Source organism: Sus scrofa, chromosome 13, assembly GCF_000003025.6.
Source record: "Sus scrofa isolate TJ Tabasco breed Duroc chromosome 13, Sscrofa11.1, whole genome shotgun sequence".
NCBI lineage: Eukaryota > Metazoa > Chordata > Mammalia > Artiodactyla > Suidae > Sus > Sus scrofa.
In genome coordinates, this window is record NC_010455.5 from 147905631 (window position 1) to 147924205 (window position 18575).

Consider the following 18575-nt stretch of genomic DNA (forward strand, 5'->3'; position numbering starts at 1 on the left):
ACCTACACCACAGCTGTGGCAAAACCAGAACCTTAACCCACTGTGCCAGGCCAGGGATCAAACCCAGGCCACCACAGAGACTTTGTCAGATCATTAACCTGTTGCAACACAGAGGGAACTCCTTCAATGCATTCTTATTCCAATAATTTTATTGGATACTTGGATTTCACCCTATGTTCTCATATATATATTAAAGTATATTAAGTATAAATAACACTCTGGGTCTTCAAGTTAACACCAGAAAATTAATTAAAGCGGAAATTTATCCCCAGGTGCTGCTTTATGTTCAAACTATTGTAAGCTTGGCTCTCTGATTATGAGAATAATTTAAATACATTTGAAACTATTAATTTCTGCATCAAAATGTTTCTTTCTGTCCTGCCGCCAATTTCTTCTGTGAGTTTGTATTGGCATTAGGCAAGAACAGGATAACAGTGTGTATGTGTGTGTGTGTGTCCTTTAGATTAACCTATCCCAGCTATGTTTATCTGGCTTACTTTTCTAATCACTTGAGGAACCTGAACTGGTCTACTTTTCCTGCATGGCAGACTTAAAACAAGGAGTTTTCTTTGTAGCTTATCTGCTCATCACAGGAAAAAACCAGTGCTCTATCAGTGGTAATCCTTGATATTGCCAGAAACTCAGTTACTCCTCTTTAATTTTCCTTTCATTTAACTTTCACCATCTTTCCAGTTATTTCAAATTCCCCCTTAATATAATATTTGTTTGTTTGTTTATTTTAGAGCTATGTTTCGCAGGGATAAGTGTTCAAATTTACGTGTCAGATATATACAGACTTAACTGCACTGAAGACTTCTGACCAGTCAGAGCAGGCTCCAGGACTCAGAACATGAGGCATAGTAAACACAAAGGCAAATTTACTAAGAATCTACTCTCTTCCACAAAGGAAAATTTACTAAGAATCTACTCTCTTCCACAAAGGAAAATTTACTAAGAATCTACTCTCTTCCACAGGACTCAGAACATGAGGCATAGTAAATACAAAGGAAAATTTACTAAGAATCTACTCTCTCTGGATAGATGGGAAGTAGAGATAAGATATGTGCTGTATGTCTGTATATAAGGAATTTACTGCCTAGCATGTAACTGTAATATGATCACAGAATACAAAATATAAGAAAATGATACCAATGAGTTTAGAGGAGTTTCCCTGCACCATGAGTCTATCAGGGCAGACAACATGTGTGGCCTTCGTATTGAAAGAACAGGCTTCCAGGAGAGGAGACCGCATGAACAAAGTTGGGGGATGGTAAAGCCAGGGCAGTTTAGGGATGTGGTAAAGCCACAGGACACAGAGTGAGGCTTGGGAGATAAGATCCAGGGAGCTGGGGCCAGATCTGGGGGAGGGGAGAAATGGAGCCTGAATTTTAGATTTCATGTCTAATACCATTTTAATTATGTCATTTCCTTGCTCTAAACTTACGCTGGCTCCTCCTTGCCTGACAAATACAGGAAGAGCCAATGGCCATGTGGGAAGTGGAAACTGATTATACAGGGTTAGGATGAAAGAGAAAGATGAGCTCTAGTCACAGAATTTAAAGATTTCATACTGTATAGCAGCACAAGGAATGTTACTCAGTATTCTGTAATTGTCTATAAGGGAAAAGAAACTGAAGAAAAATGGATATATGTATAACTGAATCACTTTGCTGTACACCTGAAACTAACACAACATTATAAATCAGCTATGCTCTAATAAAATCGAAAAACAAAAAAATAAAGACCTCCTAAAGTGGTCCAGATTCTGTTTCCTAATATGTTAAACAAAGCTATCAGTCCTCACTTGAATATTCACTACAAGCCCAGTTAAGATATTGAATCTCTCTGCCCATTCCTGACCCATTTTTTTTTCATCTTAGGATGACGCCATAGTTACAGATCCTGAATTCTCACAGAAATAAGTATGAAATAGATATGAATTTCAGGAGTTCCCTTCATGGCTCAGTAGTAATGAACCAAACTAGTATCCATGAATACACAGGTTCAATCCCTGGCCTTGCCCAGTGGGTTAAGGATCTGGTGTTGCCCTGAGCTGTGGTGTAGGTCACAGACATGACTTGGATCTTGTGTTGCTGTGGCTGTGGCGTAGGCTGGCAGCTGTGGCTTCAATTCAATCACCAGCTTGGCAATTTCTATATGCTGTGGGTGCGGCCCTAAAAAAGGCAAAAAAAAAAAGTACCTTTTGGCTATTATGGTCAAGTGTTGAACTGGAGTTTCAGTGACTTAATATTCCAATGAACCAGTTATGTCACCAAGGGCTTAAGGCTACTTCCTTGACCTTTTTAACGATTTCGCATTATGGGGATAATTTCTCTCACGTGTACTGTTGAGAGTGCTGGTAAAAATTATTATTATTATTATTATTATTATTATTATTATTATTTTGTCTTTTCTAGGGCCACTCCCACGGCATAAGGAGGTTCCCAGGCTAGGGGTCCAGTGGGAGCTGTAGCCACTGGCCTATGCCAGAGCCATAGCAACGTGAGATCCAAGCCACATCTGCGACCCACACCACAGCTCACGGCAGTGCTGGATCCTTAACCCACTGAGAGAGGCCAGGGATTGAACCTGCAACCTCATGGTTCCTAGTCGGATCGTTAACCACTGCACCACCTCGGGAACTCGTAGTAAAACACTATTATATACCACCTGTCTCTTGCTACAGACTTAGTATCAGTGCTCAAAAAGTTCTAAATAGTTGTTTGAAGCAACTATTTTTGAAATACAGATTGTGGTATTTATGACAGTACAGTTCTTTTAGACTCATTTGAATTTCTGGCTATTCACAAGAACTAGACATTTTATGAGTTACAGATATGACTAAAGTAGATGATCCAAATTCATTTATTGAGTTTCTCAAATGGGAACAAAAAGGAGCTCTATTTCAAAAGTCCTTCTCTTATTGTTCATCTCAAGATGTTGAGTCCCAAGGTATAGGAATTACATTTATGAGATTAACATAAGAATCTCCAGAGCTTAGGAGTTCCTGTTGTGGCTCAGCAGTAATGAATGCAACTAGTATCTGTGAGGATTCAGGTTTGATCCTTGGCCTCACTCAGTGGGTTAAGGATCCTGCATTGCAGTGAGCTGCAGCACAGGTCGCAAATGAGGCTGGGATCCCGAGTTGCTGTGGCTGTGGTATAGGCCAGCAGCTTACAGCTCTGATTCAACCCCTGGCCTGGGAACATCCAAATGCCTCCGGGTGTGGCCCTAAAAAAAACAAAAACCAACCAACCAAACAAAAAGAATCCCCAGAACTTTAACATGGGAACATGGATACACTATACCTTTAATGTTAATGTTGAAAGGTAACTTTATAAAAGAGCATCAACCTAAGAACTCACAAGTGGAAAGCTGCACGTATGGAAATGAATTTGCTAGTCAAGAAGGCAAATACATCTCTGACTAAAGGGTGCATTTCCTTCCACCGTCTTTCTGTGGCTCTCCCTCTGGTTCCTCTCCAAAAAGCCCAGATAAGCTCTGAGGAGCCCAACAACTGGAGGGCTGGTGGGAGGAAGCTCGCCTAAGCGCTCCTCATTCCTCTAGCCTGCTGAGATTCATAGGCAATGCTATCAAGACATGCCCTGCTGTGGTTTACTGTTTACCTGTCCCACAAGCTAGTTTTGTCCTTCCTCCTTTCCGGCTCATGAGTTAATCCACGTGACTATCCAGGTGGAAAATTCCTTACACAGGTAATTTGAAAGGATCCATATGAGTAGAGGGCAACATTATTTCAAATGAATAACCCTCTGGTAGTTTGTCTTCAAACGATAGTTTTATCTCTCATGGGCTGTTAGTATCTATATGCAATTCCCTATGACTTTGTAAATAGCTGAATGCCTTTTTTTTTTTTTTTTTTTTTTTTTTGTCTTTTTCTTTTTAGGGCCACATCCACAGCATATGGAGGTTCCCGGGCTAGGGGTCCAATTGGAGTTGTAGCCACCGGCCTACCCCAGAGCCACAGCAAAGCAGGATTGGGGCCACATCTGTGACCTACACCACGGTTCACGGCAATGCCAGATCCTTAACCCACTGAGCGAAGCTGGGATCAAACCTGAGTCCTCATGGATGTTAGTTGGGTTCATTTACCACTGAACCACGAAGGGAACTCTCTTTTTTTTTTTAGCCACGCCCACCACACTTGGAGTCAGCATGCAGTGTTTCCAGCCCAGGGATTGAACCTGAATCACAGCAGTGACGACACCAGATCTTCGACCCACTATAGCACCAGGGAACTCCAGAATGAGTTCCAAGTGCTTTGATCCTATTGGAAATGTCAATTCCTTGTTTTCCATTTAAACTGCCCCCACCTTTAGTATAAGAAAGGAGAGAATGTATAGGAAAATTGCTGAGGGATTACTCAGTATCTAAAGCTTGCACTTATGGTAGAGATGTGATGGCCGGGTGGGATGGGAGTAGGCAGACAATGGAATTATAAGCTTCTAAATCAAGCCTCTGTTCTCAATAGCGCTAATTAAAATTTATAATTATTTTATTTGTTGTTTTTTTTCCCTCATTCCCTCACCTCCCCCACCCTAACCCCTAAACTTTGTGAGGTCAGGAACCCTTCTGCGTTGTTCACCATTATACACCCAAGTGCCTCCCACCGTCCTTCATTCATGACAGACACCATAAATTACTTGTTGAATAATTACATAACTGGTCTTGAATACTAGAAATCTAATTTCATCATTTCAATGCTTAAGAAATCTCCAGTGACTTCTCCAAGACCTGAGGATAAAATAAATCCACAATCCTTGGTTTAGCATTAAACAAATACGCAAAAAAGTAAGTCATAGATTTACTTCAGGTTATTTCCTCACCCTTGCTCACCCTTTTCTCTCCCCTCTCCCGATGGAGGGGAGATTTCAACCATAGTAAACAACTTGCAGTTATTCACACATATTCCTTCATCTCTTTCCTCATAACCAGAAATAGTCAGTTAAGGAATCACACATTTCAGAAAGCTTTTCAGAACTCCATCTTAGGTCTTGGTTAGGAGCTAAAGTACTTGCTGTTACTGGATTGCTAATTTTCTGTTTTATCTTTTGTCTCTGCTGAAGACATAAACTCCCTTAGGTAAGAGGTTGTGGTGGCTAATTTTTTTTTGGTTTAACACCAATCTGGATGTTGCTGTGACCATGTTTTTAGATATGATTAGCATTTAAATCAGTAGATTTTGAGTAAAGCAAATTACCTTTCATAACATGACTGGGTCTCATCCAGCAGTTCAGAGCTTAAGAACACAGATCGAGGTTTTCTAAAGAAGGAATTCTCAAGACTGCAACCTAGAAACACTACCTCAGTTTCCAGCCTGTTCCACTGGAACCTGGGTTCAAGACTGCAGCATTAACTTTCGCCTGAATTTTCAGCCTTCGGGGCTGCCCTACAGATTTCAGATTTGCCAGCTCCACCCATGTGAAACAATTCTTTAAAATCCCTCCCTCCCCAGGTCTATTTCTCTCTACGTACACATAAATGTCCTACTGGTTCCGTTTCTCTGGAGAAACTTCATTAGCCCAAGAGTTTTTATTTTAATTCCTGTGTCTAGAACATAGCACAGCAAGTAAATGAAAAAGTAAATCTAGCTTGAAGCCACCCTCCCTTAATAGAGGAGGAATATCAGCTCTCACTGGCGAGGCTGACTTCGCCAGTTCCCCAGCACTTCCCTGAGCACACTTTTCCCTCCCCCACTCCACCATAACTTGACCATCCGATGCATAATTTTTTTAAAAAAGGTGGAAAATACACATTTTATGAATTCACTTTTTTTGTTGAATGCCGGGGAACACATTACCAAGGTGCCAAACAGCACCACGAGCCCATGAATCAGGAGTAGCTGGGTTGGAGCCGCATTCCTTTTGGAAGGATCAGTAGGATCAGTTGCTCTCCTAGAGCAGCTAAAACGTTCGTGCCTTTCTCTCTGCATCTCATCCTACCCCTTTTTGTATGCGTCCTGATTTCTGAATGATTGATGAGTCACTGGAAAAGACCTCTCCACATCAGCTGCTTTGACCTGCCTGTCACTCAGTATCTAGTCCAAACAAAACCTCAGCATGTCTTCAGTGGCACATGGCCAAAGCTCCAGGCTAGGGTTGACAGCCTTAGGCTATCTTCCTGATGTTTGCTGGACTTCAGGATTTAAGCTGGGAAATGCCATTCCCAGCATACATGGTGGAGAGTACATATTCATAAATATTTAATGAAAACCTCTAAGGATAAAGTAAACACCAAGAGAGTTCTCACCGACATGTTGCCCATCACCAACTTCATCCTCCTTGGGCTCCTCTCTCTGGGCATTATCCTCCTCCATTAGGATCTTCTGCAGGATCTCAAAGGAGAAAATGGGATTGATGCCAGCCTGTGCTCAGCAAGAAAAGAGAGGTGCCATGAGTGAACAGCTCGAAGCCGAGGTGATCTCTGAAAACTGAAGGTCAGCAGCCCTAACACCAGGGGAACATTAGGTGCTATTGAAATTGAAAATCAGATATCCTGGATCAACCTATTTTCCCACTGCTGACTATCCTTTAGAATGACAAAATTTAAACACCTTCACCACAAACCACCACCAAAAAAGCACACTTTTGGATAAAAAATTATAGATTAAAAAATGTGAATACTGACAAACAAGCAATGGGCAATATTTAGACTAAGAGAAGAATCAATTTTTTAATGTTGTTTCTGTTGGGTTTATATTCCATGCTTATTATTTACCAGCCATCCTGTTAGGTACTTTATCTTTATTATATCTTTTAATTCTTATAAAATCTCATATTATAGAAAAGGAAACCAGTGTCCTTGCTCTTAGGAGTTCACCAAGGAGCTCCTGATTTTAAGTCAGACCTTCCACAGCTATAATATATCCAGTTTTCTTTGCAGACTTGGGGTTGCTCAGAAGATAGTGTGGTCCTGGAGTTCCTGTCGTGGCTCAGTGGTTAATGAATCTGACTAGGAACCATGAGGTTGTGGGTTTGATCCCTGGCCTTCTCAGTGGGTTAAGGATCTGGCGTTGCCGTGAGCTATGGTATAGGTCGCAAAAGTGACTCGGATCCTGCATTGCTGTGGCTCTGGTGTGGGCCATCGGCTACATCTCTGATTAGACCCCTAGCCTGGGAACCTCCAAATGCCTTGGGAGCAGCCCTAGGAAAGGCAGAAAGACAAAAAAAAAAAAAAGAAGATAGTGTGGTCCTGCCATCATGTTAGGGCTTCCATTTGCTGTGTACCTACAATGCCAAATAATTCTCATTTGATTTCCACAATGACACCAAGGCTAAGATATGTAGTGAGGATGAGAATTCCATTTTGGACATACTGAGTTGGAGTATGTCTGCAGATCATCCAAGTGAAATCGTGGTCATGGCTAGAGATGTATATTTAGAGGATGATAATCTTGAGAAGTTTTGCTTTTCTTCAAAATGAGAGGGAGCAAGCTAGGCTGGTTCATGGGCTGAGTGAAATAGAAAGGAAAAAAGATCTAGGAGAAAATAGATTAAGTGATGGAGCAAGTTTCTGGGAAAAGAGAGAGGGGGTGATCATCTTACAGTGGGAGGGTTGGCCTTGACTAAAGGATAGATTCCTCATTTCAAGAGGATGTTGATGAAGGAAAGAAGATAAGGATAGATACATAAGTAGATTAAGAGCTGTGTGGCAGAAAGAGTTAGGAGCAGGGGATTTTGTCTCAAATAAACAACCCAACCCTACACCTAAAGCAACCAGAGAAAGAACAGATAAAACACAAAGTTAGTAAAGTGAAAGAAATTGTAAAGGTCAGAGCAGAAATAAATGAGATAAGAGATGAAGAAAACAATAGGAAAGATCAATGAAACTAAAAGACTGGGTTCTGGAGTTCCCATCGTGGCGCAGTGGTTAACAAATCCGACTAGGAACCATGAGGTTGCGGGTTCGGTCCCTGCCCTTGCTCAGTGGGTTAACGATCCGGCGTTGCCGTGAGCTGTGGTGTAGGTTGCAGACGCGGCTCGGATCCTGAATTGCTGTGGCTCTGGCGTAGGCCGGTGGCTACAGCTCCGATTAGACCCCTAGCCTGGGAACCTCCATATGCCGCGGGAGCGGCCCAAGAAATAGCAACAACAGCAGCAACAACAACAAAAGACAAAAAAAAAAAAAAAAAAAAGACTGGGTTCTTTGAAAAGATTAAAAAATTTTTGATGAGCCTTTAGTCAGACTCATCAAGAAAAAAAGGGAGACGGCTCAAATCAATAAAATTAGAAATGAAAAAGGAGAAACTACAACTGACAGCTCAGAAATACAAAGAATCATAAGCAACTATTATATGACAATAAAATGGACAACCTAGAAGAAATGGACAAATTCTTAGAAAGGTACAACCTTTCAAGACTGAACCAGGAAGAAACAGAAAATACGAATAGACCAATCATAAGTTCTTAAATTGAAACTGTGATTTAAAAACTCCCAAAGGACAAAAGTCCAGGACCAGATGGCTTCACAGGTGAATTCTATCAAATATTTAGAGAAGAATTAACACCTACCTTTCTGAAACTCTTCCAAAAAATTTCAGAGGAAAGAATAGTCCCAAGTTCATTCTATGAGGCCACCACACTCTGATAACAAAACCGGACAAAATAACCACACATACACAAAAAGATAATTACAGACCATAACTGATGGATATAGATGTAAAAATCCTTAACAAAATAATAAAAAAACAAATCCAAAATATATTAAAAGGAGGATCATACACCATGATCAAGTGGGTTATATCCCAAGGATGCAAGGATTCCTCAATATATGCAAATCAATCAGTGTGATACAGTACATTAACCAATTGGAAAATAAAAATCTTCCGATCCTCTCAATACATTTAGAAAAAGCTTTTGATAAAATTTAATCCCCATCTTTGATAAAAACTCTCCATAAAGTGGGCATAGAGGGGAAGCTACCTAAACATAATAAAGGCCATGTATGACAAACCCACAGCTAACATCAATTTCAATGGTGAAAAGCTGGAGACTTTCCCACTAAGAGCAGAGAAAAAAACAAGGATGTTCTCTCTAACCACTTTCATTTAACATAGCTGTGGAAGTTATAGCCATGGCAATCAGAGAAGGAAAAGAAATAAAAGGAATCCAAATTGGAAAAGAAGAAGTAGAACTGTTGTTGTTTGTGGATGATATGATGCTATATATAGAAAATCCTAAAGATACTACCAGAAAACTACTAGAGCTTATCAATGACTTTGGTAAAGTTGCAGGATACAAAATTAATACACAGAAATCTCTTGCATTCCTATATACTAACAACAAAAGATCAGAAAGAGAAATTAATAAAACAATCCCATTTACCATTGTATCAAAGAAAATAAAACACCTGGGAATAAACCTACCTAAATAGGCAAAAAACCTGTACTCTGAAACCCATAAGGCACTGACAAAGGAAACTGAAAGTGACACAAACAGATGGAACGATGCACCATGCTTCTGGGTTGGAGGAATCAACATTGTTAAAACTGCTATGCTACCCAAGGCAATCTATAGATTCAGCACAATCCCTATCAAATTACCAATGACATTTTTCACAGACCTAGAACAAAAGTTTTTTAAATTTATACGGAAACACAAAAGACCCCGAACAGCCAAAGCAATCCTGAGAAAGAAAAATGGAGCTGGAGGAATCAAGCTCTCCAACTTCAGACTTTACTACAAAGCTACAGTCATCAAAACGGTATGGAACAGGCACAAAAACAGAAATATAAATCAGTGGAACAGCATAGAAAGCCCAGAAATAAACCCATGCACCTATGGTCAAGTAATCTACAACAACGGAGGCAAAAATATACAATGGCGAAAAGACAGCCTTTTCAATAAGTGGTGCTGGGAAAATTGAACAGCTGCATGTAAAAGAATGAAATTAGAACACCCTGTAACACCTTACATAAAAATAATCTCAAAATAGGTTAAAGACCTAAACATAAGACTGGATACTATAAAACTGTTAGAGGAAAACCTAGGCAGAATACACTTTGACATAAATCACAGCAATATTTTCTTGGTACACTTTTTGGAGTAACAAAAACAAAAATAAACAAATGGGATCTAATTAAACTTAAGTTTTTTTTTTTTTCTTTTGTCTTTTGTTGTTATTGTTGTTGTTGTTGCTATTTCTTGGGCCACTCCCTCGGCATATGGAGGTTCCCAGGCTAGGGGTCGAATCGGAGCTGTAGCCACCGGCCTACGCCAGAGGCACAGCAACGCAGGATCCGAGCCGCGTCTGCGACCTACACCACAGCTCACGGCAATGCCGGATCGTTAACCCACTGAGCAAGGGCAGGGATCGAACCCGCAACCTCATGGTTCCTAGTCGGATTCGTTAACCACTGCGCCACGACGGGAACTCCTAAACTTAAGTTTTTGCACGGCAAAGGAAACCAAAAACTAAAGGAAAAGGCAATCCACAGAATGGGAGAAAATCTTTGCAAACAAAGCAATCAACAAAGGATTAATCTCCAAAATATAAAAACATCTCATCAAGCTTTATATCAAAAACCAAACAACCCAATTAAAAAATGGTCAGAAGATCTAAACAGACATGTCTCCAAAGAAGATAGACGTATGGCCAAAAGCACACGAGAAGATGCTCAACACCACTAATTATTAGAGAAATGAAAATCAAAACTACAATGAGGTATGTTCATATCATCATTATTCACAATAGCCAAAAGTAGAAGGATATTCACTATCCTTCAACTGGTGAATGGATAAAAAAATATGGTATATTTGTACAACAGAATATTATTTGGCCATAAAAAGGAAGAAAGCTCTGACACATGCTCTGACATAGATGAACCTCGAAAACACCAGGCTCAGTGCAAGAAGCCAGTCACAAAGGATCACATATTGTATGATTCCATTCCTAGGAAATGTCCAGAATAGGCAAGTCTACAGAGACAGAAAGTAGATTGGTGGTGGCCTGGAGCTGTTTATGGGGAAGTGGCGGAAGAGGCGTAAGGCAGCAACTACCAACGGGTGTAAAGTTTCTTTGGGAGGTTGACGAAAATGTTCTAAAAGTAGATTGCAGACAACTCCGCCGAGATTTAAAAACTGAATTCTTTACTTTAAATGGGTGAATTATATGGTAGGGGAATTATATCTCAGTAAGCTGTTAAAAAAAAAAAAGAAATAAGGTCTGAAGATTATTGACAGAACAAGATTGATGAATACTGCTGAGGGTCAGATAATAAAAAAAGCCATTACCTTTGAAGATTCATATGCTAAGCACTGTGTTAAGTGATTTACCTGCTTCATCTCCTTTAATCTTCACCACAAACGCATACATATTAGGTAATTTCTCCTCATTTTACCAATAATACAATTAAAGCTCAGAAAATACAAGGAACTTGTTCAAGGTCAACAGCAGAAAGAGACATAAAATGTAGCCCCAGGTCTGTGTCAGTCGGCAGACTGTTTCTTAATACCTGTACTATGCTGTCTCCCACAAGTTTGGCTTTTCTCTTTCGCTTCAACTTTCCAGGTTCAGCACAAATGTCAGTGTCTTTAGGCCATTCCCATGAAGCTGTGTCTACCAGTCTTAGAGTGGTAAACAGCCTTTCATCTCCGCAATGTTAATAACGAGATACAGAACAAAAGCATCAGGAAATTAGTGCTCTCCTTACCTCCTTCACACTGGGGAGTCCTACAAGCAGGTCCTCTGCCCTGCTCAGGGAGATTCCCCCAGGCTCAGAACACTGACTGACTCAGAGATCAAGTGGCCAAGAACTCAACCTAGATATAATGCACCTCTCCCATCTCCTCTGCTTGGAGGAAGCTATAGATGAGACCAAAACAAACAAACAAACAAAACAAAAAACAAATAACAACAAAAGCGCAGAAGTGAATCACAACTCTTAGAGAAATAAGGCTCCATTCACCCCCTCCCAAGCTGGTTCTCTCAGGTTTTATGATCTTGATGCGACCTGCTAACTTTCCTCACCTATTAACTGCAGGTAGACAAAAATTAGTCCCCAGGATGTAGAGTTCAAGAAATACTATCTTCCTTCCTTTTCTACTCTGTTCACTGTCCCCCATCCTGTTTCCACCTGGCACTCACCAGGAACTTAACTGTTTACATTCTTACCTCTCTAGGCTGGAACAGGGTAACTATAAAAGAAGAGGCAAAATGGAAAGCTGGCTCATGAAACCTGTCTGCTTAATCTCCTGCGGGCTAGGTCGCCACTTAAGCTGAGACAAAGCGGGGCTCTGAGGAAACTATGATATCTATTTCTATGTATCCTAATACTGCTTAAAAATAATATGAGAAAGAGCAGAAGAAAAGTAGTTCTTTATACTTAAATATTCCAATGTTTATGAGGGTTTACATTGTGCCAGGCATTGTAGTGATGTGTTTTTTTTTTTTTTTTTAATTGAAGTAATGGCTTATAACATTACATGAGCTTCATGTGTACAGCTTTATATTCTGCCTTCTGTATACACTACAGCATGCTCACTTCCATCCATCCACATACAGCTGACCCCCTTCATCCATTATGGTAACCACCACTCTCTTCTCTGTACTGGAATCTTCACAGACATCACAGAGTCCTCACACAGCCCACTGTGTAGGTTCTCCTATTACACAGATGAGAGAATAGAAGGCAGGCATAATTTCTCCAAGGTCACTCAGCACCAGGCAGGGCCCAGAAACTTCCCAAAGGTCTGTGTGGCTCTAATGACAGCTCTCTCCATCTTCCCATGACACCACCTCTCACATCCTTTCTGCTATCGCCCAGCCTCTTTTCACAGAGGTTGTCCTCTTAAGAACAGTATGGAAGAACATGAGCTAAAGTGACAATACATTTACAAGCAATCATCCTGTTTTAATGGAAAAATACTAGCTTAAATACTAAAAATGGAACATAAAACTACATTAAGAAAATGAACCATGACTGAGTGGGATTTACTTCTGGAATGCCAGGATGACTCAGTATTAGGAAATCTATCAATACAAACATGACATTAGTGGATTAAGAGTAATAATCATATGATTATTCCCTAGATGTAAAAAAAAAAAAAAAAGCTTTTGAAAGAAGCCTCCTGATAAAAACACTCAAGAAAATAGGAAATGATGCCTATTTCCTAAAGTTAGAATTGTGATTGGTGGGATAATACTAGAGGAATTTCTAATAAAATTAGGGGAAAAAACAGGAATGTTCATTGTTTCTGCTACTATTGAACATTGTTCTAGAGATATTAGCCAGCACAATTTAAAAAGAGAAAACAATAAGAGGTACAGGAATTGGAAAAGAAGTAAAACTATTTTCAGGTGATTTGGTAGTTTACCTAGAGAACCTGAGCAAATCAACAATAAACTCTCGCAAACAATCAAATGAATATACTCTTTTTTTTTTTTTTTTTTTTTTTGGTCTTTTTTAGGGCCGCACTCATGGCATATGGAGGTTCCCAGGCTAGGGGTCCAATCGGACCTGTAGCTGCCAGCCTACGCCAGAGCCACAGCAACGCAGGATCCGAGCCTCGACTGCAGCCTACACCACAGCACACAGCAACACTGGATCCTTAACCCACTGAGCAAGGCCAAGGACCAAACCTGCACCTCATGGTTTCTAGTCGGATTCATTAACCACTGCGCCACCAAGGGAGCTCCATGAACATACTCTTTTTAAATACTAAAGATAATGTTAACTTTACAAAAATTTCAGAAATACTCTCAGGAATAGTTTCAGGGTAACTTCAGAAAAGCTGCCAGAATAGCACGAAAACATTCTTTCCGGAGCCATTTGGGGATAAGTTTTGAATGTGGTGCCCATCACTTCAGAATAGTGAAGGATATTCTGCAGACAACCACAATGTAAGGATCAAAATTAGGAAATTATCTCTGACACTTACTAACATTGAATTCCCCAACTCCATTCAAGTTTAATCAGTTGTCCCAATAACATTCTTTATAGGCTCTGATCTAGGATCCCGTGTTGCATTTAATGGTCACGGATGTCTCTATAGTCTTTTTTCAACCTGGAAGAATGCAGCATGGGTGGCCTCTCACAGACTAATCTATCCTCACTCCCACCCCCTCTGCACCAGGGGTGATGGAAAAGGCAAAGAATGACCGCAACCAAATCCTATCCTGCCAGACCCATAAAATGAATAATTGCTTGAGTGTATAAAGAGATGCCTGGAAGCGATGTTATACTTTTATCTTCTTTTATTTTTACCATAAAAGTTTTAAAGCAGACTGTGGAAATAGAAACTATATTAAAGCATTCACTCATGACTGGATTCTTCTTGGTTAAAATGTTCACAAGACAAAACTGTCTTGTTTCCAAATGTTCTCAGAGGATCTCTAGTAGGTTTGGTTTAACAGATCTCTTAGATCAGCATATATCCTGAGATCTGTTTTGATCTTCAAGTAAATCTCAGGGAGTTAGGGAAACTGTCCTTCCATTAAATTTTAAACAGGCACACAGAGAACACAACTATGCCCATTGTGTTAGAAATGAATTCTAAGTTAAGATTAAAAAAAAAATCTAATCTGACTGCTTTAAAGTTCTGTTAGGAAATCTTGGAAATCTGTCAGATCACCACTAATTCCAAAGGGAGATAGTTTGATTTTCTTTATAAGTAGAGCCTACATCTACTTTTGCCTAATTATATTTTTATGATAATCAAATCATTACCTTTCATCCACATAGGCTGTCAGCTGAAGATTTTTGAAAGCATAACGAGTAAATAGGTAATTGTCATGCTATGCTTGTTTGATGAATCTTTGTCCTCATTATGTTTTCTGGATATCTTAGTGAGATGTAGTATGGGATATTCCTTATTCCTTTGGCCCAGATAGCTTTCTTGAGCTAGTGTAAATAATCACATTGAGAGTTCTCAAGTTGGGGTGTGTGTGTGTGTTTAAATAGCAAATTCTATATTTCCTTGAGTGCCTGGGGTCCATGCTTCTTTAAGTCAACTCAGAGGCAATGTTTGTGAATGTTGATGTTCTATTTTCTAGTCATCTTCTTGGTGCAGAATTATTCTCCTTTTTAAATTTTATTGCCTTTCCTTGTGGGAGCCATTTTTCTCAGAATAGGTTGGAAAGAGAGAGGGGGATTATAAAAGGGGTCCGTTCCTCTCCTGAGCTGTCTGGAGGCAAGGCAACAGCAGGAAGTTTTTAAAAAAATATATAGATTCCTTATCCCCACTCCAGACTTTCTAATCAGAATCTGTGGAAGGGGTCCAGTAATACATATTTTTAAGAAGTTCCCCCCCAAAATTTTTCCTTGATGAGCATTGGGAATTTGTGTTTTACACATTGGTTTAGCAGAATTATCCCTAAAATGTCCTCACAGTTTGGGAAACGATGCTCTCTATATCTCCTTAGCAGCAGTAGCTCATACTGCACATGCATTTAAGGAAAGTCTCTCTTTAATTGTGTTTAACTCAACATTTCCCAAACTTACTTGAGTATGCAGCATACTTTTTTTTTTTTTTTGACACAACACATCCAAAGCACAGTTTTTGTGAAATATTGGTATAGAAACTGTGACTCACCCTGTCAGCCCCCTTTATTAATAGTCAGCAACTCTTTGATGTTTGGCAACTCGGTAATAAATGTAACCACAGCTATTCATCATGACTATTACACAAGGTTTCATAAGGCCTTCATGGCCAGTGCTATTCTCTGGCTCCTCTTCTGTTCTTAAACTTAATTTATTTATTTATTTATTGTCTTTTGTCTTTTCAGGGCCGCACCTGTGGCCTATGGAGGTTCCCAAGCTAGGGGTCTAATCAGGGGTACAGCTGCTGGCCTATGCCAGAGCCACAGCAATGCCAGATCCGAGCCATGTCTGCAACTTTTACCACAGCTCATGGCAACACCGGATTCTTAACCCACTGAGTGAGGCCAGGGATCGAACCCACAGCCTCATGGCTCCTAGTCGGATTCGTTTCCACTGTGCCATGACAGGAACTTCCTTCCTAAACTTTAGATGCTAAAAAAAAAAAATCACCTGACAGTAGTTACTATAATTAATATACATCCATAGCTGACTATGTACCAGGCTCTGTTCCAAGTACTTTGCAGGCATTCTACCACTTAATCCACAGCCCTGTGAGTAGCTTTTATTATTATAACAACGTTATAACACAACTCTGAGGAACAGAGATTACGTAGCCAAACCTAAGAAAATATACAGAGGGTGGTGAAGCAGGTATTACAGATATTAAATTCAACTGATGTGAAGCCAATCACTTTAGCCATTCATTATTTTGCCTGAGCTTTAGTCACTGGTCTTCCTCTACATGCTCCTCCTTGACAGTCTCATTCAGCCAAAGCTGGACCTTGGCCGTGCCTTCCTAAATCCTCTCCCTAACTCTTGTTCTCTCTGCTGATCCACAGACCCACCTCCTTGAATGCTTGTTAGACATCTCAGTAAGGAGCTATAACTGGAACTTTATACTCAACATATTTCTAATAGAATCTCATCCTTCCCCTCTGAATGCACCCCTCCTTTTGCATCCCCTCTTTCTGTCATTCATATACATCTTCACCACACACGTGAGCACCTACTATGTGCTTAGTACTGTGCTCTGCTGAGGATTCACATAAAAGTGAGCTGGACTTGGGGTTTTACTCCTAGTGTCTATGGCCCCATAACTTTAGGAAATACATGCTCCATCTTGTCTTCCTCTTCTTTCTCCCTTATGTTCTGCCAGATTAATCTCCAGCAACTATTTTGTCCTCTAAATATTAGTAAATTGTTTTCACTTGAAAGGGAATTTGATTGTCCTGGGTTATCCTCCTGTGACAGGTCACTGGCATATCTACAGATGCTGTGGAAGACTGTATTCTAAGGAGGGGGCATCATGCTGCATGCTCTTCTCACAGTGTGTCCTCAGTAGTCCCTCGTTGTAAGGTGGGGGCTACATTTCCTCCCCTAGGATCTGGGTGGGCCTGTATCTTCAGTGGAAGTGATACTAAGGGGTACTTTCCAAGGCTGAGTCCTAACAGGAAAGTGGCTTCAGCCTGGCCCTCTGGGAATGCTTACGTTTGGAACCCAGCCCCTGGGCCAGAAGGACTACCTGGAAGATATTTAAGGTGACATTCCCCTCCCACACACCCCCAGAGGGCCCAGCTGGCAACTAACACCAATCTCCAGACTAGGGAATAAGCAAACTTTCAGATAATTACTATTCCTGAGCTTCAATCGACTCTAACTGGTGCTGAGTATGGCAGAGTCAAGATGTCCCTTCTTTGTTTTTAATTTATTTTTATTTTTTTAAATTATAGTTGATTTACAGTGTAGTGCCAATTTATGCTGTTCAGCATATTGCCTCAGTCATATATATATATACACACACACACACATATATATGTATTCTTTTTTTCATATTATCTTCCATCATGTTTTAGCCCAAGAGATTGGATAGAGTTCCCTGTGCTGTAGAGTAGGACTTCATTGCTTACTCATTCTAAATGCAATAGTTTGCATCTTCCAACCCCAAACTCCCCATCCATCCCACTCCCTCCCCCATCCCCCTTGGCAACAACAAATCTGTTCTCCATGTCTGTGAGTCTGTTTCTGTTTTGTAGATAGGTTCATTTGTGCCATATTTTAGATTCCACATATAAGTGCTATCATATGATCCAGCAATCCCACTCTTGGGCATATATCTGGACAAAACTATAGTTTGAAAATGTACACACATCCCGGTGTTCATTGCAGCACTATTCACAATAACCAAGACATGGAAACAACCTAAATATCCATTATCAGATGAATAGATTAAGAAGATGTGGTACACATGTACAATGGGATACTTCTCAGCCATAAGAAAGTAAGTCAGAAAGAGAAAGATGTCCCTTCTGAGCCTTACCTAAATTGCGAATTTGTGAAAAACATAAATGTTGTTGTTTTAAGCCACTGAGCATTGGGGTGGCTCATTAGGTAGTAGTAGGTCACCAGAACAAGTGCCTTCGTTTCTGCTAGCTATTGCCAGAGGCCGGGTCCCATGGCATGAAACTCGCTGTTAGGAAGGAGTTAGTGTCAGGGAGGCAGGCTCCATGATTCAATGTACATTATGTCCCACTCTTTTAAAATGTTTGATCCTCCCTAGCACATAATAAAGTGTTTTACATGGAGTATATGTCAAATGCATATTTACTGAATTGAAATATGGTATAATAGTAACGGCATGTGTTTTGATGTCAAATACACTGCATTTCAAACCCCAACTCTAGATGCTACAGCTCTGGGTTAGAGAATAAATTACCTTCTCAGTCTATCAGTTTCCCTTCTTCTGAAACTGACGTGAGGGTGAAAATACTTCAGACATGTGAAGTGCCTAAGAGTGTGTGGTTCATGCTTCCCCCAACTGCCCCCTCATTCTCAAATTTTTAAACAGGAATCCTAAGGATAAAGGAAAAAAAATTTAAGCTTGATTATGAAGGATCCTGAGTTAAGGTCCATTTCTTAGGTAATGGGGACTCAAGAGAGAATATAGAGGTGTGATATGCATAAGGCAATTTTTGGGAAGAGTAATGTGATTGTAATATGTAGAATAAAAGACCAGATAATA

The 18575-nt window shown here is 40.2% G+C and overlaps 1 protein-coding gene across 1 annotated transcript in view; it reads right to left on the reverse strand.

Moving 5' to 3' along the window:
- PHLDB2 (pleckstrin homology like domain family B member 2) overlaps positions 1-18575 on the reverse strand; it is a 247524-nt gene that overhangs the window by 127211 nt on the left and 101738 nt on the right. Inside the window, 1 exon segment of the mRNA XM_021070391.1 lies at positions 6268-6382. Within this exon segment, the coding sequence (XP_020926050.1) occupies positions 6268-6334 (67 nt within the window). The 5' untranslated portion in view covers positions 6335-6382.